Source organism: Molothrus aeneus, chromosome 1 (assembly GCF_037042795.1).
Source record: "Molothrus aeneus isolate 106 chromosome 1, BPBGC_Maene_1.0, whole genome shotgun sequence".
Taxonomy (NCBI): Eukaryota; Metazoa; Chordata; class Aves; order Passeriformes; family Icteridae; genus Molothrus; species Molothrus aeneus.
The window spans coordinates 70,784,211-70,809,506 of NC_089646.1; the positions used below are offsets into that span (position 1 = coordinate 70,784,211).

The 25,296-nt window shown below is 42.5% G+C and overlaps 1 protein-coding gene across 1 annotated transcript in view; it reads right to left on the bottom strand.

Annotated features, from left to right (window-relative positions):
- Positions 1–4,386: 4,386 nt before the first annotated feature.
- The window catches only part of PHLPP1 (PH domain and leucine rich repeat protein phosphatase 1), a 136,456-nt gene continuing 115,546 nt past the window's right edge, over positions 4,387–25,296 (bottom strand). Inside the window, exons 11-17 of the mRNA XM_066559286.1 lie at positions 21,237–21,437; positions 20,060–20,222; positions 15,621–15,751; positions 11,893–11,997; positions 10,405–10,599; positions 8,364–8,592; positions 4,387–6,460 (exon numbers count right to left, since the gene is read on the bottom strand). Coding sequence (XP_066415383.1) covers positions 5,339–6,460; positions 8,364–8,592; positions 10,405–10,599; positions 11,893–11,997; positions 15,621–15,751; positions 20,060–20,222; positions 21,237–21,437 — 2,146 coding nt within the window. The 3' untranslated portion in view covers positions 4,387–5,338. The remainder of the gene's footprint in view (positions 6,461–8,363; positions 8,593–10,404; positions 10,600–11,892; positions 11,998–15,620; positions 15,752–20,059; positions 20,223–21,236; positions 21,438–25,296) is intronic.

A 25,296-nucleotide genomic window follows, 5' to 3' on the forward strand; every position in this document is an offset into this window, starting at 1 on the left:
AGGGGAGAAGAGCCTACTGTGCTGAGAGCATTGTGTCTGGTGCCCAGGCTCTCATCGCAGGGCTGCTGGCACTGGGAGCTCCTACACAAACCTCCAAAGACAATTCTACAGAACCATTGGTAAAGATCCCTTTTCTGTCTGTTTCCTTAATTTTAATGACAGACACAGAAGAACAAGCTCAAACAAAACCACCAAACACGCACCAGAGGCTGTGATGAGCAGCAGGACATTGGCACTGAGACCTTAATGGGCAACAGGGCAAGAAGAGCCAACTGAACTTCATCCACCAGCAGGAACTACTTCCCAGCCTTGGGACTGCATACTTCATCCTCTCCCCCAAAGTCTGACGTGCAGGAATCCACACTCTGATTGTAAATCAGGCACCCTGAATCTCCTACAGCAGAAAGCCTCAGGGGATCACTGGCTCCTGGGTCTCCCTATGAGGGACCAGACCAGTCCTGCCTGTCCCAGGTCTCTGTCACACTGCACTTATTATACAACAGCTTCCTCATGCCGTCATGCTTCTGATGAGCTCTTGCAGTTTCAAGTGTCTCCCTTTAGCTTACAATATTAAAAAAATATGGAAAAAGATGAGATAGTGTCTGCCTCGTTCAGATCCTGCCTCAGTCTCAACCTAGAGGGCAAGCTTAGCTCATGGCATGAGATAAAAGGTAGGACGAGGTATCCAAGTCAACCGCAGGTGAATCCAAACTTGTCAACCGGAGAAAGGATTATCTAAAGAATGAACGGTTGACCTCAACAGGAATGGAAATACAAATAAAATGGTCTGGATAAAAGCAGGGACCAAGCATTTAAACCAGGGACTTGGAGCAAACAAGGAACGTTTTCCACACTGATGTCCCAGATAAAGGGTATACTGATTCTGTCCTGGGGCTGCAGTTAATCTATTTAGTATTTGGGGGTTTTCCACCCCCACCAACCTTTTGATTGAAATGGCTACAAAGAGTCACTTGCTCTCAGGCAGCAGACAAATTTTAACTTTCAGCTTTCCATACAAGAAGCAGTCTTGTTAGGCAGGGCATTTGAACATTTACAGCATCAGTCTAAGGCACAGCAAAATGCAAGCCATCAGGAGGAAAGAGACTGGTTCACCAGCACCCCGTGAAACCCTCAGTGCAAGCACGCAGGTAACAAATCTGTAAGACAAAGCAACTACTGCAACAATAGCACACGTTAGCCCCAAACAAGTCAATTGAACTAACAAAGCAGGGCAGTAAAGCAGGTTAACAGAGAAAAGTAAACATAGAGTCATTTAACAGAGCCAAGACTATCTTCCAGCCGAGCCCAGAAGATATTTTTACACCTTCTGGCCGTGTAGCTCCCTCCTGCAGCCAAAGCTCTGAGGGACCTGACCCAACAGCACTGCTGAGAACTGTTTGGCTTGAGTGCCTTCTCCTCTTAGAAAAAGCACACCTCTCCACCAAGGGGCTGGCAGTGTCCAGGGAAATCAGGCAGATCAGGCTGAAGGTACTGCTCTGTTCACTCCTTTGAATCCTACTGCTCTGCTTGAATTGATTCAAGCCCTCCTGCCCCCCAGACGAGCAACACCCTTCACGGGGTTATCCCACCCAACCCACTCAAGTGCACATTTGCAAGCTCAAGGCTGCACCCAAAAGACACCATCCATGACTGGTGCAGAGATGCAGAAATTACCTTCAGAGCCAAGTGTGACATTTCATTAGCACCCAGCCCCACACAGATATGTTTCCTAAGTAGCAAAGTTATGCTTAAAAAGAAAATAGAATATGTACAATTTGCTGGAAAATTATCTGTATGAGCAGTAAACACAAGGGCTGGTGATGATGCCAAGCTTGCTACAAAGAGATTACTTGAAGCAGGACTTATGGGGCACTACAGCAGCAGCACATTCTGTAGCCATGAGGGAGACAACCCACATGGATGCAGCGGCACGCTCTGAGGCCAGTAAGCCAGAGGAAGGTGATCCCACCATAGTGGTTGCCATCACGGAGATGGTGGTGCCACAGGCAGGATGCCAACAGGCCATTCTGGCACAGCAAAATTGTTACATTACAGCACTACGGGCAGAAAGCAAGAAAAAAGCTTTTATGGCTTTTAACAAAAGGCTCCCATTTACAAGCACAGAAGCCACTCAGTTACTTCTCAATAGTACCACAACTTTCTGTTTAAAATTATCTTCCAGAAAAGAATGTAAGTATGTTCATTTCTCTGCCATCAGTCATCTACCTCCTCTTATTCATGCATTTCTGCTTGTCTCAGATAAAACTATCAGCAAATTTCAAAGGACATGCAAGGTTTGATTATAAAGGTAATGGGGTTGTACATTTTCCATGGCTGAAAGCCTTCTTTTTAGCTCCCAACCATCATCCCTGCTACAGCTGTCAAGTTCTGCAAATAAATCCACATCTCTTTGAGTCAGACAGTTCCCAACAGGTCAAAACTGTGCAAAATACACTGTGAACATAATCCAAAAATCATGTGCACTATTAGTGCATGTAGATGCAATCAGTGACCTCATGAGGTAGGAACACACCAACCCACTTTTGTGAAAGAGAACAGTAACGTCCAGAAAAAATAATGAATTGCAAACACTGCACCTTGTTTTTCAAATCAGTTTAAAGCCAGGACAAAATACCTTTTGCCCCTGTTGAAAAATAAATGCTATTTACAAACATGCAGCAAGCCATCCAACCTAGCAATCTAGCCCCAGACATGATACAAAGCCCAGCAGAGGGATGGAGTCACCCCTATGAATCCATCAATCCTTCACATTATGACTTGCTAAGACAGGCTACTATCACAGCCATATTTTCAAGGCAGGACAAATAATCCAGAGGTACATTTCCTCCACCAAAATCCTGTCACTCTGCTGCCACAGAAGTCCTGACTTCAGGATGCTGCTGTTAACTTTACAGAAGGCAGCAGGCTGAAAGGGGCAGCCTTCAGTGGGCTGTCAGTTTTGACCATCTATGCTTCAAAGTAAGGGCATAGGGAGGGAAACCACAGGGGCTGGCAAGTTCTTGGGAGTCTCTCCTTCAAATGAAGGGAAGGTCTTTACAGAGCCTATGTGCATGTCCTTCTATTCAAATAAGAGGAGTTTCAGTCATCAGCACTGAGCCGAAGTTGAGCTCACATGAAATGTTCCCCTTCCACCCCTGTTCTGCCCTCTGCTCCTCTCTCTAAATTACCCCATGTACAGCACAGCAGACACCTTAGCACAGAGACAGCGACAGCAAGGTTACTCCTCCACCAGCAACAGGAAAATAAAGGTAGTGTCCTTGCTAGGCACCTTCAGCCTCAAACAGCATCACAACAGAAGGGATAAAAGAGAACCTTTTCCAAGGACAATGAATCACTTCAGCAAAATCTGAAATATACAAACTGTTTACCAAAGAACACCTAAGAGTTACTGACCAATAAACCATAAACCCTTTTTGTTTAAATACATTATTTAATGAGTTTTCTTTAAGAAAGAGATATTTTGAAGCTCAAATTACAATGAAATACAATCTTCTAGATCTACAGTACACAGTGCTATAAACATTTATCAAACCAGGTATTTCAGTGTTTGCTCCTCTGTTGTTATTGTTATTAAGGAAAGGTAACTAAAAATCTTCTGTTAACAGCAATCCTGTTCTAACTTGGCTATTTCAGCCTAGAACAGAATAAGGACAACAGCCTGTCACCACAGTCCTCTTCCCAAATACAAACCAAATGACAGAAAGGAACAAGACACTGTCATGACTGCACACTGCTTCAGCTTTTAAAGAGTGAGAAGTAGTAAAATGGAGCAGTTGGCTGAGGGCAATACTGAGAAAGGACATTTCTCCTTTCCCACAGGAATCACAAAAAGATGCCCCTTTGCTACCCAAGTCTGATTGCCATCGAACTCATGTTCATGCACCACACTGGAGCAAATTTACATAGGTAGTTTTAAATTCAGTTTTCTGCCTTCTCCTCATATTTTCTTTCTCTCTTCTCTCAGTATCCATTGCTTTCCTTCTACCTTTTGTTATCCCTTCATCATTTCTATCTTCAGTCACTCAGTCCCACTGGGACAGAGCCAGCAGAGCACACCGCTCCTCTTCAGTCTTCTGGCACTGTCAATACTGTGGCAAAGGGCAAATCAATAGTGCTGCATTAGTACCAAGAAAGAAAAAAATGGAAGAGGTCAATTCCTCGGAGAGTTGGTTTGTATCTTTTAAAGGCCACTTTGCACAACCTTTGAATTCTGAAAATACAAGTGAGCTTCTGCAGTTAGTGTAAAAATGTGATCGAGCTGAAAAAGTTCAACACTTCTTGGTTTAACTGAGCAGCACACTGAGGAACCACAGCAAACTGCTGTTTGAGAGCTGCTGCTCAGCTAGTCAGACATAAAAGCAGACATCAGGTGTAAATTTCATATTTATTATAACAAAAATTATGACATGTTCATTTGTGCATTCGGCTTTAATATAACTCTTGGTATGTAAATGTTCTACAGCAAATGAGCTCTATACAATCATGCTGGTTGTGGCAGCAGTAAGGAACACAAACAAAACGTGTCTGTAAAAGTAAGGAAAGAAAGAGATCGGAGGAAAAAGTGGGTTTCTTTGAACAGTCTACACCACCTGGGCTCTAGCTAACTTGTACACAGCCACACAGTCCATTACGCTTAATGACCATGGCCCAAAGAGTTGCTTAAGAAAAAAGGTCAGTTTTTCAGGTTGTGTCCTTAATGCCAAGGCTACAAAACATGTAAGCATCACTATACAACACTGAGCTATTTACAGGAATTTCCCAATCAACTGTTCTCTCAGAGAAAATTAGTGAATCTCAGTGACGTAAGTCACCTGAAAGAGTAAAGCAACTCCTAGGAGTTAGTCTCCATATTCTACAAATGTCTATCATTTTCAAGACCAAAAAAAGCCTTTTCTCTCAAAGAAATACAGTATTACAATATTACTTAAATCATTTAGCACTGGCTACTGCCCTGCTTTTCAAACAAAACAAACAAGCCATTTTAAAAAATATTACATCATCATCTGTTTCTCAGCAATATATTAAACCTTTTTATTTTTTTATTATTTTTTGTTTTGTTTTCCTGTTTTTACACTTGATATGTTAAGGGAGAGTTAACTATTTTAAACTTTACCAGTCAAGCGTCTCTAGAAGAAAGTCAATGAATATTAAACCTAACAAACTGAAAAGCTGCAGTTATCTGTAGTGGCAGGATAAGGAAAAGGAAGTATATAAAGGAAAAGGATAAGGAAAACCCCTGCTGTAATGCAAGCCCACTGGGTCTCACAGTCAAGTCTCCTTATTTGTTAGTTTATTTCTGAGCAGTAAATAGAGTGGGTCATAGTGGTGTGTCATAATAGTCTGCCAGGTGGTCCATCGGATACTGCTTCTGCTGCTGCTGCTGCTGTTGTTGTTGTTCCTGGTGCTGCTTCATAATCTCCTTGACTTCTTCCTCCAACTCTGGAGGGATGATGAACTGGTCATCAGGATCAGGCTGTGCTGGAGCAGCAAAGTAGCCCCCGGTTTTTCTGAGCGGCGCATCCGTTGCAACTTCAATTAAGTTATGGCTCCTCTCGTGCGGTGCCACAGAGCCGTTGCCCCGCCGCCGCCCAATTGTGCCCGTGGCAGAATACTCAGCTTTCCTGGGAAGGCCAGGCTCATCTTCATTGGCACTGATGACGATCCCTTCGTCACTGGCTTCCACTGGCACTTGGAGCAGCTGCTTCTCCTTGGCTCGGCTGCAGTGGATGTCCACCTCGACCTCCACGCGGCTGCCGTTGGTGAACACCCCCTCGATGGGCTCCTCATCGTCGCTGTCGAGGCCGTTGTCGGAGAAGGCGCTGGAGAAGGTGGCGCTGGAGAGCTGCCGCTGGAAGGAGTTGGACAGGCAGACGGGGTGCAGCATGCAGCGCTGCTCCCCGGGGTACGCGGGGCTGTTCTCGTTCATGGCCACCTGGGGAGGCTCGTCCGAGGCTGTGGAGCCCACCTCGCTGCTCATTTCCGAGGTGGAGATCTCGCTGCTGATTTCGGAGGCCATGCCGCTGCTCGAAGACGGCATCCCGAGCGCGTCTGCGGGCCTGTCCTTGATGACCACGTTGACAGACTGGGGGAAGATGCCTGGGCTGGGGGGCGGGACCCCGCTGAGCTCACAGCAGCAGAAGCTGTCCTCCGTCACGTTGAGCTGAACCACCACGGCGCTGATGCTGTCGTTGCAGCCGTAACTCTGGGCCAAAGTGCAAAGCTTCTTGGCGGCCGCCAGCGCGTCAGGCACGTTTCTGACGGCCTCAACCGCTTCATCCATGGAGAGGCTGTCCCACAGCCCCTTGCTCCCCAGAATGAAGAACTCATCTTGAGGGGTTAAGGTGATGGACTGGACATGAGGACGCGGCACAACACTTGGGTGAAGGAAGGTGTACCCCAAGATTCTTGTTGAATCTGTCACACCATTCACTTTGCCATCCTGAAATTAAAAAGGACAGGAAATTGGCAACAAGGTAGACAAGGATATACAGTACCTGCCTCTCCTTGTATTCTACTGATGGCTGTTTTTGCAGTACCCCCAACAATGCCATTCACAGACAAGGAGAGAAACAAGCAAAGTGACTTGCAAGGAGGTGACAGAGCTGGGATGAGAGCACAGCAAGGGCTGGTTTGCAATGCTGCGCTTCCTACACCCGACTGATTTGTCATCAGCACCACCTACACACAGACCAACAAAGCAGAAGGCTGCAACAAAGAGCCATCTATTCTGCTCCTGCAGCTGCAAGAGCCAACTGGACAAGTCTTTTACCAGTGAGTCAGACTTATCCCTCCTCCACCCATGGTATCTGGCTTTAGACAGAGCAAAGCATCACACACTTGATACAGGGGCAGCTCATTCAGTCACAAGTCTTCTCTTGCAGCTGTAACAATTGTAGGTTTCATCTTGGCTCATCACTTTAGAAGGTTCATTTTAAAAAACCCTTTAAATTAAGCATGCAAGTCAAATGTAGCAGAGAGCAAGTCTGCATTTCTCAGACAGCTGAGTTGTAGTGAAATGTTTTACACGCCCCAATTACTTACTACATCTCCACTTAGATATGACATTTCCAAAGGGAGGAGGAGTAGTATCTGAAGGGATAACATCAGGAAAAATGGACGCATTTGAGAAAAGAATCCCATGCACGTCCAAATCCCAGAATCTTGTCCTGGTTTGAATCCAAGCTGCCAGAATAAGCAGAGCAAGTGTCCGAAACAGCAAGTCTGGCTATCTGTCAGCCAGCTGCGGATAGCTGCACCCTGCTAATTGCATATTCAAGAAGAACAGCAAAGGTGAGGATTTACACTCTTTGGGTCCAGCTAATAACTGTAGGGGTTATTATAAAGCAGATAACCACAGAAAAGTGAACCAGGACTAAAAAAGCTTCCTCTTTAAAATCACTCAGGGAAAAAAAAAGCCCTCATGTCAGCTTGTTAACTTTCCCATTAGAAGGCTGACAGCAGTGATAAGCCATCAGTGTACATGAAATCAGTGAGTCATCTGAAGATTCAGCCCAGAAATTTTCCTTTTCCTTTATGGAACCACAGAATGAACATGCCTCCCTGATGCACACTATGTTGGAGTAACTCCCTTTCAACTTGTCACGTTTGAGATCCCAGTCCTCACCTTTCCCAGGCAAGATCACCAGGCACGTGACTTACTCCACACACACATGCCCACCCTGCTCTCAGGCACACAGCAGGGAGGTTTCTGCCCTTTCCCCCACCATTAGGAGGATTCGATATATATCTATTCCTCTGCATGTGCCACAAAAGGCAAAGCAAAACTGACAGCAGTGGCTTCAAGCTTCTAAGAAAGGAACAAACAGTTTTCTCCTCTCTCATGGTTCAGCTGAGCACAGGGTGAGTTTTCCTCTTGGGCAAGTGCTCTCTTCAAGAGCAGCCTGTCAAAGGGCAGTTCTGGGAACACAGCTCACACAGCAAAGTCAGCCTGCCAGCAGCAAGAAGTCTCCTAAGGGAAGGACGGCATTGCTCCAAGTGCTCTGCCCTCTCATCCTTTTTAATTGGAAAAGCTCTCCATGACAGTTCCAACACAGCAATTCCTCTCCCATTAGAAGGAGAGTATCTGCTTTCCTGTTTCAATGCAACATGCTAACAGCTGCTCAACTCTTGAAAGCTAATGGAAGTCCAGCATGGCAATGGAATGGAAAAGCAACTTGATTGCATGGTATGAATAACTTTGAAAGCAGAAGTGCAACTGAAGAACCCACACATGAACATCACCTCCTAGAGGTTACTGATATCAACATGTAATTTCATGCACTGCTGTGCAAATGCTCTCCAAAGAAGCTGCAAGTTGCAACATTCCCCAGCTGTTCTCTAACCTCTGTGATAATGGCCTTATGCTGCTTAATCCTCTTCAGCTCTTCTTCACAGCTCATCACGTAACACCTGGACAAAGGCAGAGGTTTCCCATTCCGGCAGAGAACGGTTTGGCACTTCCCCACGTTTGCTGAGGTTAGCGTGAAGCATCCACCAGGGTCCATGGGATCGTGTTTTATATGGCAAAGGACAGCAGAGCCTCCAAGTTTCTGTCCAGCTGTTCCAAGTTTCCTGGAATTTAAACAAAACAGTGATTGTTCTTTAATTGGAAAACAAGTATTAGGAGCACTGTGGAGAAACAGCCGCTGTTCCACAACCAGAGGCATTCGGGGCACTGGCTCTATTGATCACTGGGACAGAAACAAAAGTCTCCACTGAAGACTGTGACACCACAGCAGCAGCACTGCAGGGATCCCACATGCAACTCTCAGGCAGGGTGTTATTTTCACATATGCAGATAGTCAAATAAGCTCAATTTTAGAAAAAAAAATCTTTGCACTTCTGAAAGTTTCACAGTTGTCTTTTCCTTTTCATCTAATAGATATTTGTTTAAAGGTCAGATAGAGCTTTGGCTTCTGAAGCTATGGAACTTATTATAAAAATAATAATTCTGTCTGTAATAACCCTCTACTTTTGAGCAAAAGCAGAAGGCAGAGATTCACTGTTTTGTGATATCTTCAGGATAATGCTCTTAAAAGTTATCAAATTATGACCAAAAAAATAAAAAATCAGAATCCTGAGGAGAGAATGGACAACTAAATTTGCAACCAAGCCTCAATGTGCTTTCTACATTATGTTTTACAAATAGAAAACTCTAAACTCTAGGAGTGCTGCATATCATCTGTAAGCATCAGTGAGTGGCTAAATGCAAAAATGCAAATGAAATAAATACTATTTCTGGTTCTCCAAAGAAATAAAGAAATGGTTAGCCAATTTTGATTGGAGACCAAAAAAAAAAAAAAAAAAAAGAAAGAAAGAAAAAAAAAGAGCTTTTTGTAGGAATGCTGCATTCCTCGTAAATTGCATTAGTAGCAAACAAAAAATAAAACCACTTAATAAGTACTTCCAGTACTCAAATTTGTTATTATTTTTGAATATTCTAAGTATATGGCAACCACCTTCTCAGTTAGCAGTCTGAGGCACTGTTATAAGCAATTATGGGAAGGAAGTGTTTTCTCCCTTATGTATGTAAGAGTCAATGCCACCCTACTGTTTCCCTATCTTTTCCAATACAACAACTTCAGTATTGTTCCTTTCCAAGGGTGCAGAAATTCAACGAGAAGCAATGCTACTTTCAATTTGATCAATTTACTCAGTCTCTAAGCTACTTATTTGCTTTCCCCTCTTGCTTCCCTGACCTCTTCACTCTCCTCTGTTCAATTCCCTTCATACTCCTCCTTCACCCACTGTCTCCCTAGGCACAATTTCTTCTGACCAGAACAGCACACGGTTTCCAAACCACTACACAGAACTACTATTACACTCACAGTGACTCACACAACTCTCTGGAGCTTGTGATAGGTCCTGCTCAAATAATATTCAAAGGCCAAAGGGATTTCTAAGAAGTCAGACTATGTGTTTTAAATATTTGCATAACCTTAAATAACCTGAATTGGTATGCAGAAAGGATGAGTTCAGGCTTTGCAGGCAGCTGTAGCAAGGAAGTTTAAAAAGATGATCAAGACATTGATACCACTGACTTGGTTATGGCCAATTGTAAACCTTAATACTCAGGAGATGATACCAAAAAGGAATAAACCTCCACCCACCACTTAGCCATGAGCATTTTAGTAACTTTGCAGGTGAGTTGGGATTTTTTTGTTTGATTGGAGAGGTGTTGGGATTTTTCTCCCTGCACCTTAAAGGAACTGAGGCAATATTCACAAAACAAGCAATAAAAGGAAACACTGTAGCCAGATACCAAGGCTTTTTTCCTCCCCTCTCACATTTCTTCCAAGCAAGAGCAGGTGCCTGACCTGAAAGCAAAGAAACTGCACTGTCAGCACAGACAAGGTAAAAAAAAGCTTCAGATCCAAGACTCACCTCTGCATAACGATGAACGTGTTGATCATGTATTCTTCCTCATTCTTTGTTTTCTGCAGCTCTTCTGCCAGAATGTCACTCATTGTGCACTGCAGCAGGTAGGGCACTTCCACATTGCGGTCCCCATCAAACACACCATAAAGCGCCTCCCGGTTGTCGCAGAAGTTGTTGGCTGAAAGTGCTGCCACACACAGCCTAGAGAAAAAACAAAGCAGGAAAACATCAGGGGTTCTATCCCACTACTAGTTTCCCAAGTTGTCATTTTGACCAGAGAGATGCAGCCTGCTCTGAGCTTTAACCACCTCTGGTGACAGGTATTTCAGGACTGCTTTCTGAGCTGTGGGGGACGAGTCAGGCCCATCAACAGTGCTAAAACATGGAGAGACACTGAAGGTTCCAGCTAAGCCCTAAGGATTCTTCCTCTGTCACAGACATGTTTTGTGAAAAAGCCTTTCCTTAGGATTTTTTCTCCTGAGAAGCTGAGAGGCCTCAGGAACAAAATGTAAACAATGATTATCTGCTGCTGTGGAATGCAACAGGTGGATCTGTGATTGGTCTCACATGTTGTTTCTAATTAATGGCCAATCACAGCCCAGCTGTCTCAGACTGTCTCGGTCAGTCACAAGCCTTTGTTATCATTCTTTTTCTATTCTTAGCTAGCCTTCTGATGAAATCCTTTCTTCTATTCTTTTAGTATAGTTTTAACATAATATATATCATAAAATAATAAATCAAGCCTTCTGAAACATGGAGTCAACATTCTTGTCTCTTCCCTGGTCCTGGGACCCCTGTGAACACCACCACATTCCTCCTTTTCAGCACGTGAATTTTTTATTGTAAAAATGGGAGGGAAAGTGTCTCTGAAGCAACACCAATTTAAACTGCACTTGCTGCTCTAAAAGCCATCCTTGGGATCTAGCGTGCTGATAACCAAGTTGTGTGTCAAATCAATTAAGAGTCAGGAAAGGCTTGCTGGCACTTGCTACGGAAACCTAGGTAGCAGAAGATTTCTAAAAAGGTATTTGAGGAACAAAGAAAGATTCATGACATTGCCAGCAACACAGAGACTAGCAGACTCTTGGTACATTATTTGTCAAGTGCTGCCTTTAGTCACAGGAGCGCCACACACTATGAATATTCAGAGTTTTGGCCATTCTGTCTCTTTCTTCAGTATCTCTGATTTGCTTGGTAAACATCCTTTGGTTGAAGATAAAGAAGCTTTGCAAAGAGGAAAATGCTTTTAAACACTCAGATCTTTTGCAAGTAGCAGAGTCTTGCATAGACCAAATGTGTCAGCTGCCCTCGTATCTTAGCAACTTCCCTAACAAAGACCCAAAGGGAGAGCCAGGCAGGAGAGCGCGGTACACAAATGGAGGGACGTGGCTTGGCCTCTGCAAACCCTAGAACGTCCCCAAAACTTGCACTGAGGAAAGGATCTCTCTGTCTCGGCACAGAGGCGCTCACAAACAGAACCGTGCCAGGCCGTACTTGTTCTTGACGCCGGATGCCTCCGTGTAGCCGTGGCTCCACACCGCCGGCGCTCCCGACGCGTCACCCGCCGATGGCTGGTCGATCTTGAAGCACCGGATATTGCTGCAAGGAGAAAGGAAAGGGGAGAAATGCAATGGATGGACTTGTTGACTTGATGATCCAACTTCAAATGTGAAAAGGACACTCTTTTTACTCTCTCAGTTCTTAGTAAGACATTTAATAGCAGAAAACAAAGCAGGACATGCAAGGTGGTTACCTTTAGGTGCCTGTATGCAACCAACAATAACTGAGCTGCTGTGAGTGAGGTGTCAGCTGCACTACTCTGTTTAGCTGGCCTGTATTTCCCTGCCTTCCCCCCTGAGCTATTTGCTTCAAACCAGGCCCTGTAGGAATACAGAGCTAATTTGCCACTAGTTTGATGAAAGCCAGTACAGCCAAGTGACTTTTTAAACTTATGCATCTCCACACATTTTAACAAGTTTCTCTGCTCTTTTCATTGGACTCAAATGAAATCTCCTGTGTGACCCACAGGACCCCCTAAATGGAAAAAAACCCTTTAAAATAGTTGTTTAGAAACAACAATATGTAGTAACAGCCTTTTATGAAAACACCCACAAAACAGAAATCAGCTCCATCCTGATCCTGCACAAACCTGCAAGAGCCAGCCTGTGGTCCTGACCAGCAGGCATAGCCCTTCTGCATTGCCCATTTGTGCAGTCCAATTTTTCCACACAGGCCCTTGATCCTCTACCCTCCAATTTACTACCAACATAGCCTTTAGCCCGAATTTCAAGTATCTCCTGGAGCATAGTAAAGACTTAAAAAGGGCCCAGCCCTCTCTGTTTATACTCGTCTCTTCACAGCCCTGTATTGCTGGGAGAGATGACCTACCCCCTGCTCCCTACTGCTCTCTTCCAAAGGCAGCAAAAGCGAGCTCCCCACATGCTGCAGACACTTCAAAGGCACCCAAACCTTTCATGAACCAAATGAAACATAAAAGGACACAAGCAGAAAGGTCTAACTGTTCACTCTGAGCATTCGTTTTTCCTCTAAATCCCCACCTGACCTGAACACACAGGAAAGTCTTTTCTGCATTGCAAAGCCTTCCTCAAATAACCTAAAGTACTGTCACATTCAGTTTGATTTCTTTTTACATTAATAACCGGGATGTACATCAGTGAGGGCAGACTAAAAGCCCACAAATTACATAAATAATGTTGGAACCACATGTGTTTTAAGTTCTTGGTTTTGCAGCCCTCTGTGTGACAAAGAAGAGGCAAACATCTTGCCATGACTATTAAAAAGGTTAACTAACCCCAAATCAAACTGGAAACCTGGATCTCTTCTAAGTAGCAGAGATTTTAATTCTGTTGCACTGGCAAAGCAGGACACTCATGAGCAAACACACTTGCATTGCAGACTTCTCATACAAGGCATTTATCTCCAGGGCAGAGGAACCTGGGTCACAAAAGTTTCTTTTTGTTTCTTTTTTAACTGGGTTGACTGACCTCTGGCTCCTGGGTAGGTCAAGGACCCAGACTTGTCTCAAGGCTTCCCAGCAGTGGTGAAAAAAAAAAAAAAAGCTACCTCAACACACTGGTTCCAGCCTCCTTAGGGGCATCAGTACAAACAGACCATGTGTCCTGAAGGGAAGGATACCCAGCAGAACATACTATGCAGGCAACACAAGCCAAGGCTTCTGGACAGCCTGGCTTCTTTTCCCCTTAATTTAAAATGACTGTTACAATTGAACTAGATGCTGGCTCTTAAAAATCAGAGTAACAGATCTTTTTTTTTTTCTTCATTTTCATTTTAATTGCTAATGAAAATTCTTACATCCAATAAATCACTTGGCAACATCCTCCCAAGGATGCAAGCTTCCTTTAAGATCTCCATACATACTAAAAAAGCAAGCATGCATGACAGGACTCTTCTTACCAGCACTGAGAATACATATTAACCTACTACCTGCTTGAATTCTGCCAGGGCACAGATGGAGAGCTGCCTTTCACATGCAGAAGGAGGATATAAAAAGTAGCAAGTGCACAAGTATTTTTGTGCCTGCCACAAAAATCAAGTGAAAGAAGCACCTCCTCCCTCACAGTCAATTATAGCAGAATACCATAAAAGTAAGGGTAGCATATCAGACACTGAGAAACCCCTCAGGAGGCCTGAAACACCTGATTGTGTCTAATGAACACAAATGAACATAATGGACCTGTGGTTTTAAGAATAATAATTTTTAAAAAACCCCAAAACTAAAAAAAAAACCCAACAAATCCTACAACAACAACAAAAAAACTCCCTCCCAAAAAGTAAAAAACAAAACAAAACCCAAAAAACCCAACAACAAACAAACAAAAAATCCACCCGCACTGCCAATGCCAAAACAAATAGCAAGGAAAATGCATGTGCAAGAGGGAAAAGTTTCCTGTGAATTAAAGACCACACATAAGCCAGTGAAAATACAACATTTAACTGGGCCACACTACTCTTCAACTACTTTGAATTTAAATTTGTACAAGAATGCTACCATGCACGATGCTTGAATGCTTAAGTGGCAAGAGAATGTGTGACCATCTTGTCTTCTGGGTTATACATAAGAAAAGTTGGTGTTTTCTAAGTTTTGACACCATTCATTAACTCTATAAAACATGTATAGCTTTTCCCCTACGAACCAGAGCAATATTACACACTGCTTCTTCAGGAAGATTTCCTGTATGCAAAGAACAACTCTTAAAATAGAGGTATGCCCCTTTTTTCACTGTCTGCTGCAGAATATGGACTCTTGTTTTCATCTCTGAGAAATCATCCTTACTCAAATTTCCACCTATATTTTGAAAATCAGCAGATTCAAGCTAAAAGTAAACTCACAGTGTAAATTTCCCTTGCTTCCACAACAGATGAGGGTTGCTGCTCCAGTGTCTGATCTTAACCATTTAAAAGCAAACAACACGAAGTAACTACTCAACCTCTAAAAAGTAAATCAATCCTTCTTGGAACCATTTGAGGTTTAAGAATAAAAGAGATTTAGAAGGAAACTTGGAGCTGGTGCAGTTCAAGGCAGCACCACTGTCCACAGATTATCTGGTTTACTGGAACAGCTCCTCACCACACTGCAGAAGAAGGGACAAAACACTTAGGGAATTTCAGTTATGGATGACACTTAAATCCCACAGGAAACAAGCAGGTAGACAGGAAGGAAACTGAGGGTCCCAAAGCAAAAGAACCAGTTTCTCTGCAGAGTGAGTCTTTAGCAGTTTAAATATAAAAAAACATATAATTTCTAGCACAGAAGCAGACAGATATGAAGAAACAGTATGTGAAGAGGTAAAAAGCAGCAAAGACAGACCCAAGCAGGATGAATGCAACAAAAGCAGCTACATCTCATCAGTGGTGTAGCAGCAGACATCTCATCAGTGGTATAAAATACATATTTTGGCTGAATTTAGTGTCAGAATAAAATGCAATCCAACTGGCCCAATGGTGCTTACATCAGACTAGCAGACCCCTCCAGGAGTTACAACTGAAAGCAATTGCACCAAATTGGGTAAAGTCATCCTCTTCAATGAAGCATCAATTTCAGACCTATTCACACTATCTGTTACTTTCTGATCCACTGGCAACAGGGAATCATATCCCTTAAAAGAGATTCCACTTCTGTGTATTGTGTTTTTCACATCTAGAATTGTCCTGGTCCTTCCCGACTCTGTAAGGTAACTTACTTCAGAAGCTCTAGGGTTTTGTGATCCAGGGCTAATCTGGGATTTCCAGTCAGGTCCAGTTCCTGCAGTTTTGGAGGCAGGTTTTCAGGCAATGTGACTTCACTCAGTTCATTGCAGCTTAGGTCCACACACTGCAAAAGGAAAACAGCCAAAAAAGCAAGAGAATTCAGCTGTCATCAAGATCGTACAAATTTTGACTAAATGTGGTAATGCATGTTTCATGAACAATAAAGGCTGCAATCAAGACCTAAGACCATTAATTTAAGTAAGTGGTTCTTACAAAAGAAATTCTTACATGGCATTTAGCCATCTTGCCAGATGTCTGGGACACCTAGAAACACATTCCTTCCATTTCCATCTCTAGTCAGGTGTCATCTTGTTACAAAACCAGTAAGTTTTGTCTGCTCTTCACAGAGATACTCAGTGGATTTTCAAAGTCATTTAAAAAAATGTTTTTAATGAAAACAGTCTCTTAATAGACAAAGGAAATGGAGGTGAGTACAGCTGGGGCTTCTAAGCCACTGGCATCAGGCTCCCAGGAATTCAGTATTTACTGAAGGATATTAAGAAAAGCAGTGTTATTAATGTATGCAGAAGGGAGGAGTAGAGGGGGAAAGTATTGGAGCAGTTTTAAACATGGTTTTAATTAGTGTCATCTTAGATGGATTTGTATTTAAATACGAAATCAATAAAAAGAGTGAAAAAAATAAATATTTCAAAAATACAAAACAGCAAAGAAACTTGCAGGCTGTCTACCAGCTCAGCACAAATCAACTAGAACAAGTGCACTATAATGATAAAGTCTCCAAACATTGCTTAAAGATGCATATTCAAATGAAAGTTAATACACAGGAAAAAATAGGGTATACAAGAACAAAATCAAATCTCCAAACTACTAGAAGTATGACTAGTGTAGTATGCCCCAAAAACTAAGGAAAAAAAGTAATTCTGAGAGGACAGAGAAGATTGGTATTTAACAGAGGACAGAAGAACTATCTACATCTTTCTGAAAGGCCATTTTCTACTTTCAAGTTGCAAAAGTGAGAGACTTCAGAAACTTTAATAGAAGAGCTGAAAGGGGCAGAGGGAGACTTTTTCAAGCTGCACATTTTGACCATTCTGTAATTTCCATCAACGTAAGAGAGGCACTTTCATTTTTGTAGGTATATTCAAAGACAGTGGCTCCTGATCTGGAAGCAGACACAAGATAACCTACTAAATCCTGGGAAAGAACAGTCTCCAAACATTTTATTTAAAAAGTGCAATGAAAATAAAAATTTTTGACCCAAATCTTGAATCCTGAGATTGTCTATTATGGAAGCTTTATTATCTATGAAGAACAAACTGCTGACGTTATCTAAGCCTGATAAGGACATCAAAGTTTGAATCAGTCACGCAAACAAAACAGCAGACAGCTTAGCAGCAGTTATTCCAGCGAGTTTCTCCTCTCTGCACAACTGCTTGCTGCTTCCAGAGAGCCAGTAATTACTTTGCAGATTAAGGAAGCTGCCTGCAGGCCTTGCTGTGTTCAACACCTCCATGCCATTACATATTTGATGGAAGAGCATGCTGGAATGAAAAGTACAAGCACCAGTAAATTCATTGTTCTTCTTAAATGCCCAGTGTGCCCCAAGACAGCGACACTCTACAGCACATCCCTTGGCTCCTAGGCACTAGTGAAGATGGTTTATCAGGTTGGAGTTTCTTAGGAGTTGCTTGTACTTGTTGAAGAATATGCTAAGAGGGACTTGCTGTGTTAAATTTAGTCTTTGTTCTACTCCACAGGCAAGCAGGAAAGTTTATTTCCTAACTTATCCCAATTTCCTCCTGTGTTATTTTAATGCGAGCTGGTTTTGCCCCGCCCATGCAGGGCCAGAAGAACAACTGCAACTGCACACAGGATTTTGCACTGGATGGGCCAGCTGGAAGACAGGGTTTAACAGGGAGCCTCTGCTTAGGCTGCTGCTTTCACAGATTTGTAACTGTTGTGTTCAAGGCTGGAAGGGACTTGGGTTATTTCCACTTGTTGCTGAAGGTGCTCATACCAATGTTATCCTATTTGTCTTTTTTTCTTTTCTTTTTTTTTTTTTGTTTGTTTATTTGTAAAGCAAGGAAGTCACACAACAGCTGCAGGGAAGAGTCTGCTGGGGCACTGACTCAGGTGTGAGTGCTTCCAGCTGCTCAGCCGTTCACAGAAGACATTTCATGGTGCACAGGGCAAACCTAACTCTGACAGTATGAATACCTGTCATAAAAGACAATAAAACCCCTAAAAATACTAAAAATATAATGTCCAAGGTCTCCCCTGGGGTCTTTAAAAGACAGGACAACACACAACTTCTGTAGCCCTGACCATAGTGTGAAAAAAGGCTTAGAGACAATTATATGTTTAAAATGACCTTGTGTCTGGAAGTCCTGGAGTTATTGCAATTGTAAAAGCATCATCATTTACCCTAGTCTTCCTTCTAAAATCATTTCAGACAGCATAGTAACTGCTGTTACTAACTGTTCCAGTGACACTGACACCAAAAACATAATACGTCAGCCTCTCAGGCTAATTAAATACAGAAGCAAAAAAGCCATTACCTCAGGTAACAGAGTTTCCCCAGGAGTTTAGAGTGAATGTCACTTCAGTTAAAATTAATCATCAAATATGATATAATCACAGAGGTGACATTAGACTAGATGACTTGGTGCTTTGCTACAAACAAGCTTATTTCACCAAGAGACCAAATCCATGGTTAAAGAAATAAATTCTGCACTTCAGCATATTTTGAATGCCACCCCATATCTAAGAAGGAGCTCGAGTACAGGCAAGAAATGGATACAGGCAGGCAGCACATGCTTAATCTCCAGACTGATAACCACCAACCCTGACCTAGAGAAATCACCCGAAGGCCAGAACCCCTATGTCTAACAAGGCACATTCCCATCGGGTATGAACTCATCTCACGCAAGTCAAAACTAGGCTTGACTACTGACCAGGCATTTTCCTTCCACAAAGGTGGAGTCAAAGAACACTTTGCCCTCTTAGATTAAGGCACACGTTATCCCTGCATTCCCAAACCACTTAGTGACGTCCATGTCTCTTTCTTTTGCTGAAGAGAACTAAACCATAGGGAACCAGCAGGAAGAAACTGCCAGCTCTTCCAAGAGCATTCTGCTGCTCAATGTGGCCAAGCAGCACTTTAAATATGACACCTCTGTAAAGCATTCTGTTTTCCCCAAGATGCACAAACAAAAGGAAAAAGGTGACTGTTCCCTATCAGTATGTTTACGTTATCTTTTTTTTTTTTTGTTAACACCACCCTCACATTTTTAAAGAAATGTTTACCATGCAGAGCCTCACTCCCCCACCCCAATTCTTCCTCTGAGAAAAAAGGCTTTACTTCTGATTGATTCTAAATGGCCCTCTGCTTCCTCTGACCATTGTTCCAAAGAGGGAGGAGTATTCAAACCCCTGAGTTTGTTTGAGATTTCCTGGCTGAAACCACAAAGCTCATCTTTACATATACTCACTTGTCCAACAGAATTATTGCTCCTGCTGCTTTCCATGACCCCAGACACTGAGGCACACACAGCAGGCTGGGAACTTAGCCTTTTGACTTCACAAAGTGCCAGAAGGACACTTAAGTTGTTTTGAGTCCCTGAATAGGTAATCAGTTCTCAGCCTCAGAGAAGAACAGATTTTTTTGCTGTATCACAAGATTTGTATGCTGTGAGACAACAGTCTCCCAGCTCTGTCCAGCAGAAAGGGCACACAGTGCAAATTATTCTGCACTAGAGCCAGGCAAGAAGCAGGAACTCAGTTCACAGAAGGTAAGGAATAGCGTCCATAGTGTGGTCAAGTGAAGAACGCCCCCCTCAGAAAGAAACATCGGGAAAAGTACAGAATTACTTCTGGAAACACAGGCAGGAGACAGATTAGCTAATCTTCCTGTTGTGCAAAATATGACTGCAATTAGGAAAATGAAAGTTGATTGCCTAAATACTCAAATCTTGCGCTCCTTGAATCTATCTCTGTCCCTGAGGTCTATCCTGTAGCTTCCGCAGTTTTTCAGACGTGCTCTAAACAAAGTCCATTCCTACAGAATCAACCAATTGCCAAGGCAGCAAGAGTTAATTACACACAGCTCTTGCCAAATGTTTAAGTCGTATGAAAACAGACTGTCACAGGAAGACAATTAACACTTATCTGCCAGAAAAAATACAGTGCAAACAAGGTAAGCGTAAAATCAGATTTTGAGGCTCCTCTTCATTCCACTCTGAGGCTGCACAGGGGCACATATTTTGCATATGATTTTAGAGGAGAAAGCAGCTGTCAGATCCCCATACTCTCTGAGAATATACTATCCCATAGCAATGAGAGACCTGAGGGCAGAAAAGAACTGGTAAAATTGCGTTATGTTTGCTTCTTCCAAAGCACATTCATTCCATACCTTTATTTCAGAAAGCTGCATGACTTCTGGGAAGACTTCAATGCAGTTGGAGTGAGCAATTACAGTATGCATACGTCTGCAGTTCATGATGGTTGTTGGAATGGCTTTCAGTTTGTTCCCACTAATATCGATTTCCTCCAACTCTTCCAGCTTGGCCATTTTGCTATAAAAACAAGAATTTGAGAATTTTCCTTCTAATAGATGCATATTTTATTTTGAAGTGGTGATAAGACCAATGGTTTTGTTACTTTAAGAGAACAAAATCACAGACTTTGATTCTTGTTCACAGCAGTGCCTGTCATCTCTCCTCATGTCAGATGCTAACACAGTTGTGGAACAAAATGCGTACTTCTTCTCTCAGTGTTTGTTAACGCTACCTTTCAAATTACTTATTTTGCTTACATCCCCCCTACTCACCAGCTCACTTTCACTCTTTGCTCCTTTCTCCCCCTTTCTATCAACTCCAGTTTCTCACTACATCTCTCTACCTCACATTTTCCCCTCCTGCTTCTAGCACTCCACTCAACCCTTCCCCCTAAATGCATCTCCTTCTCCTTGCTGCTGAAGCCCAGCTGCTCAGAATATCAGACAAGGACAGAGATGTCTCTTCCATTATTTATTGGCATCTCTTCTTCAAGGTTGTACCCCATCAGTTTTACAGCACATCTTACACTTGAAAGATTTCTGATTAAAACAGAGTGAACTGAAAGCACAGAAATTGCTGCCAAGGCAGGATCTCCTTCTGGAGCTGAGAGGATTTTTCCCTAGCAGAGTTTAGTCCACTTCCAGAGGACATTTCCAGATGGCTGTGCTCACAAATCTCTTGTGAGGAGAAGCTCACCAGGTGTAAGCAAAGTTACCAAGCCAGGGAGAACAGAGGACCTCCTTGCTTGGCTTCCAAAAGCATAGAGTGACCATGCTGAATTAGCCCAGCTGAGAAGAGTTTCAAGCGCCACAAAAACTCACCAAGTAACAAGCATCACTCACTTGTCTGTACTGCAAGAGAGGGTACCAATGTGCAGGAGGGCATAAGGGGGGGAATCCACCCACTGTGGTACCACTGCACCCAAAATGCAGCCTCTGCCACCACATTCCTGTGCAATTCAGTTCTCACTGTGAAAATACTTCATGATGCCCACCCACCCGTGGGCCAGAGACAGTGAAACAAGTTCCTTACCTTGCAGGGAAGCTCTGTAGGCGATTGTAAGCCATGTGCAAGATTTTCAGGTGTGGGTGGCCTGTTAACAAGGGTACACATTTATCTGTGAGGTTGTTATTGGTCAAATACAACTCCTGCAAGATGCTATGGGTTTCTTCAGAAAGGGTGGCTGGAGGAAGCATTTCCAGTTTGTTGGCAGAGGCATTAAGAAATCTCAGGCTGCAAAGAGAAGTTACATAAGGGAGTTCAGTCAAACATCCTGCAGGTTTTGTCTAGAAATATAATAAAAATCTCTTTTTAAGAGTTAGCTTAAGATAGTCATAAGGTAAAGGTCAAAAGCAACAAGTTCACAACGGACCAAAAGTCTAGCATTACATGAGCAAAACTTCTGATCATGTTTTTAATAACCACCTTTGTAAGAACAAAACATCAGCAAACGGAGTACATCAAAGTGCCTCTCTCCTGTTATCAAGAGCTCTGTATCTCCAATGTTACTACAGCTGTAGCTACAGGTAAGAGCAATAACAAACCACATCATTTCCATACTCAATATATGTAAAAATGAGTTCTGTATTCATCATCAATGAACCATGAGAATTGCCTTTCAAGTGACTAAACAAGTCAAAGGTAAAAAAGCCAGCCAATTTTTCAGTATTGGTCTATGGTGCAGGCAGTATTTTGTTCAAACATTCAGGTCTGAAAACAATTGCAAAATATGAAAAGTACTCTTTGAATATTTGAATGAATAAAGATGCAACAATCACAACAAAAACCAAAACCTGAGACCAAACAGTAATTTATGCTTTTAATTTTAAAGAGAAACTGTGCTAGTAGCAAATTAAACTTTAAAAGTTACATCCTTGCTTGCTGATCTGAGCAGCAAGAGAGCTTTATCTCTGCATAGCTTTTCTGAGCGCCCTTCCCCTGTGCCCCAACACAGCAGAAGCCCATGTTTTTGTAGTCCCACCACAAGGGACAACAACTAAAGGAGCACAGAAATGGAGCTATTCTTTCTCCCCCAAAGGCCTTTTCCAGGATGGGAATAAGACCTGCTGAGGCATAGGCACTGCCCATTCCTGCCAGCAAAGTTCTGTGGGCAGAGGATTTGTTAGGGGAGTGTGGTGACCATCACAGCAGCACCGTAGGTATCTTGGTGGCTAGAACTCTCACCAGCAATTCCAAACAAATGGAAAAATAAGACTATTTATCCTTTAGTAACCAATTCTGGCATGAGTGTGCCTTTTCAACAGATATAGGACCTTTCTTCCTTCCTTCTGTTTTCAGAAAGGACTGCCTTGGAGCAATGCAGAAGGAAGTGTGGGCTTGCCAGTCTGCAGTGACTGCATTCAGACCAGGCTGTCCTGCTCCTACCAAATAAATGGGAAGAGGCAGCTGCAGAGAGCAAGGCTGCATTCAAGAAAAAAGACACATAAATGTGCTGTCCCAAGCCTGTAAAGCCCACTGATCAGGACACAAAAGGTAGGTGCACTGCTGTCCTCAATCTTAAGAGAAAGTGATAAAATATTGATGGCTGCTCCCATGCACGCAGGAGGCCACACTGACCTTTAAGGTCTATTAATGAATGAAGTGGATTTGCAGGAGTAGCAGCTGGTTCAGACTTGCTCAGCAATAAATAAGGGTCAGGCATGCTACAGGAGTCACATGGAATGCCAAAGGATTAAAAAAACCCCACAATTTCCATCAGAAGCAAAAGCCTCTCAGCACTGCACAGAACTGAAACCAGGTTAGCTGTTTTACACAGACAGAGGAGCCCACTTCAGAGAAACAGTTTAATCCTCAAGCTCATTCATTATTCACAAGAGTGCTAAAAATCCAGAGGAGGAAGGGAGGAGAGGAAGGATTAGTACAGAGAAGAAAGTAAGAAGCTGAAAGGGATTTTTAATTTATTTATTTATTCTAAAAAGATGCTCAATTTCACCCTTTAGCTACAAACTAAAAATATTCTAAGCTCATTCAAGGCTGGATCATTAAACCGAAGCATACCGCATCAACAGATCCTGTGCTTAATTAAACAGCAGCAAGTACAGCTATTACTAAAGTACAGACAGTTACTACTTTGGCAACTTCAATCAAATGTGCATGATCATCTTCCCTCTCCACAAGATAAAGGCACTTTGATTAACATTAAAGTCACAGTATTTTTTGTACCATTCATAGTACAAAATGGTCATCTTCAGCTCAAGCTGGAAAGGCTTAAGAAACAATTAGGTTTAAGAGTGCTGGAAAAAGTGAGTTGTCACAGAAAGATGGGGATAAGAGGTGACAGCAAAACACACCCTGAGAATGGTTCTTCTTCAGAAGAGCATGACCTGTATCGTAGTTTTGTTCTTGAGAGCTGCATGAGAATAACCTGTAGTGTTTCACAGGTACCAGCAGCCAAAGAGGTGATTTAGAGAGCATCATAGCCCACATCATAGCCCATGGCTGTGAAGTCTGATCAAGAACTGCTAGCCCAAAGGACAACTAAAAGTTCAATTAAGAAAAGGTACGTTACTCTGATACAGCTGAAATTAATACAGTGTACTATACTGCAGCCATTTTAGATTCAAAAGAAAAAAAATAACCATTCTTCTGTTTTCAATAAACTTTCAATATTGGTGAAATGTAACAAGATGTTCCAATTTGCTCCCTCACTGGTAATACAAGTGAGTGGAATCTGTGTGTTCCTGTCAGAAATAAGTTTTGATGCATGTATTTTCTAATGGGGAAGGGAGAGAGGAGAGTTGATGCTCTGCACACACATACCATTCCCCTCACCCTGATCTTTTGCTAAATCTTCCAGGGAGTGATACAATGACACTGGAAATAAATCCCCATCATCCTAACCTACAGCCTACTGCCTTGTTGTGAACAAAGGTTAGGTAACTACTAAGAGTTTTGCCAACAGCTTAGAACAGGAACCCTGTGGTAGCAGAGTGTCTGACCATAAACAACTGACAGGCAGGGTCAGAATAGTCACACACTCATCTCTGTCTCCAGATGACATAATTAGAATTAAATCAGCTTTTGGAAATGCGTGTGTTGCTTGCTTACATATTTTTAGACCAGTTGTTACATTAAAATGGCAAAAAACATTCTGGCATAATAATTCTTTCAAGATATTGTCTAGATTTAAAAATAAAAATGAAATAAAATAAAATAGGGACACTATTCTTTGGGTAGAGAACAGAATGAACCATCAGATTACTAGTACCAAATATTTATCAATTCTGTACTATAATCTTATGTTAAAAACAAAAAAAAAAAAAAAAACCAAACAAACACCCCCCCCCAAACAACAGAAACCCAAAACAAACAAAAAAGAAAACCAAAAAAAACCAACCCAAAGAAACCCTAGAACAAAAACCCAGCAAAACCTAAAACTGTAGTTGCCCCTCAGGTTTTCCCTCACACTGGTTTAACACAGAAGTCCTCCTCCAGGTTATTTCCACTTCCCTATTTCTTCATCCTTGTGCAATGTGCCAGCTACTACCTTAGAAGGCCCATCTTATAAATGCCCTCCAGAGGAGTGGAGATTTACTTGGGCACAACTGTTCCCATCCCTCTTGTGCATGGACTTGAACTGATTCATGTTCCTTGAAGATTTCCCACTCATTCTGCTTATCAGATGGAAGCAGAATGCCAAGTATTAAAGCTCAGTCCAAAATTAATTGTTTCCCCTTTCCAATTCCACCCACACACTATACCACAAGCTCATGAAAAAACTACAGCATCACTACGAAGACCTGGATTCAGCAGCCTGTGCACATACCAGAGCACAATACAGCCAGGAAAGCATGAATTAGCAAGTACTAAAAGAGCACAGCAGATGAAGAAAGAAATGAAGGTGCTGGCAGGGAAATGTCTGAATTCTTCAGCTTTGACAAGGTGAATATTCTCATCTGGAATAATAACTTAAACAGTGATCTCTGGCTGGAATAAGTCACCTTTGGTTTTTTGGGGTATTAAGTCCCTTGCTGGACTTCTCCAAAAGACAAAAATAAGAAAAAGGACTGTTCCAAAAGAATAGGCTAGAAACAAGGGCATGGATTTAATTCAACTAAAAACACCTAATATG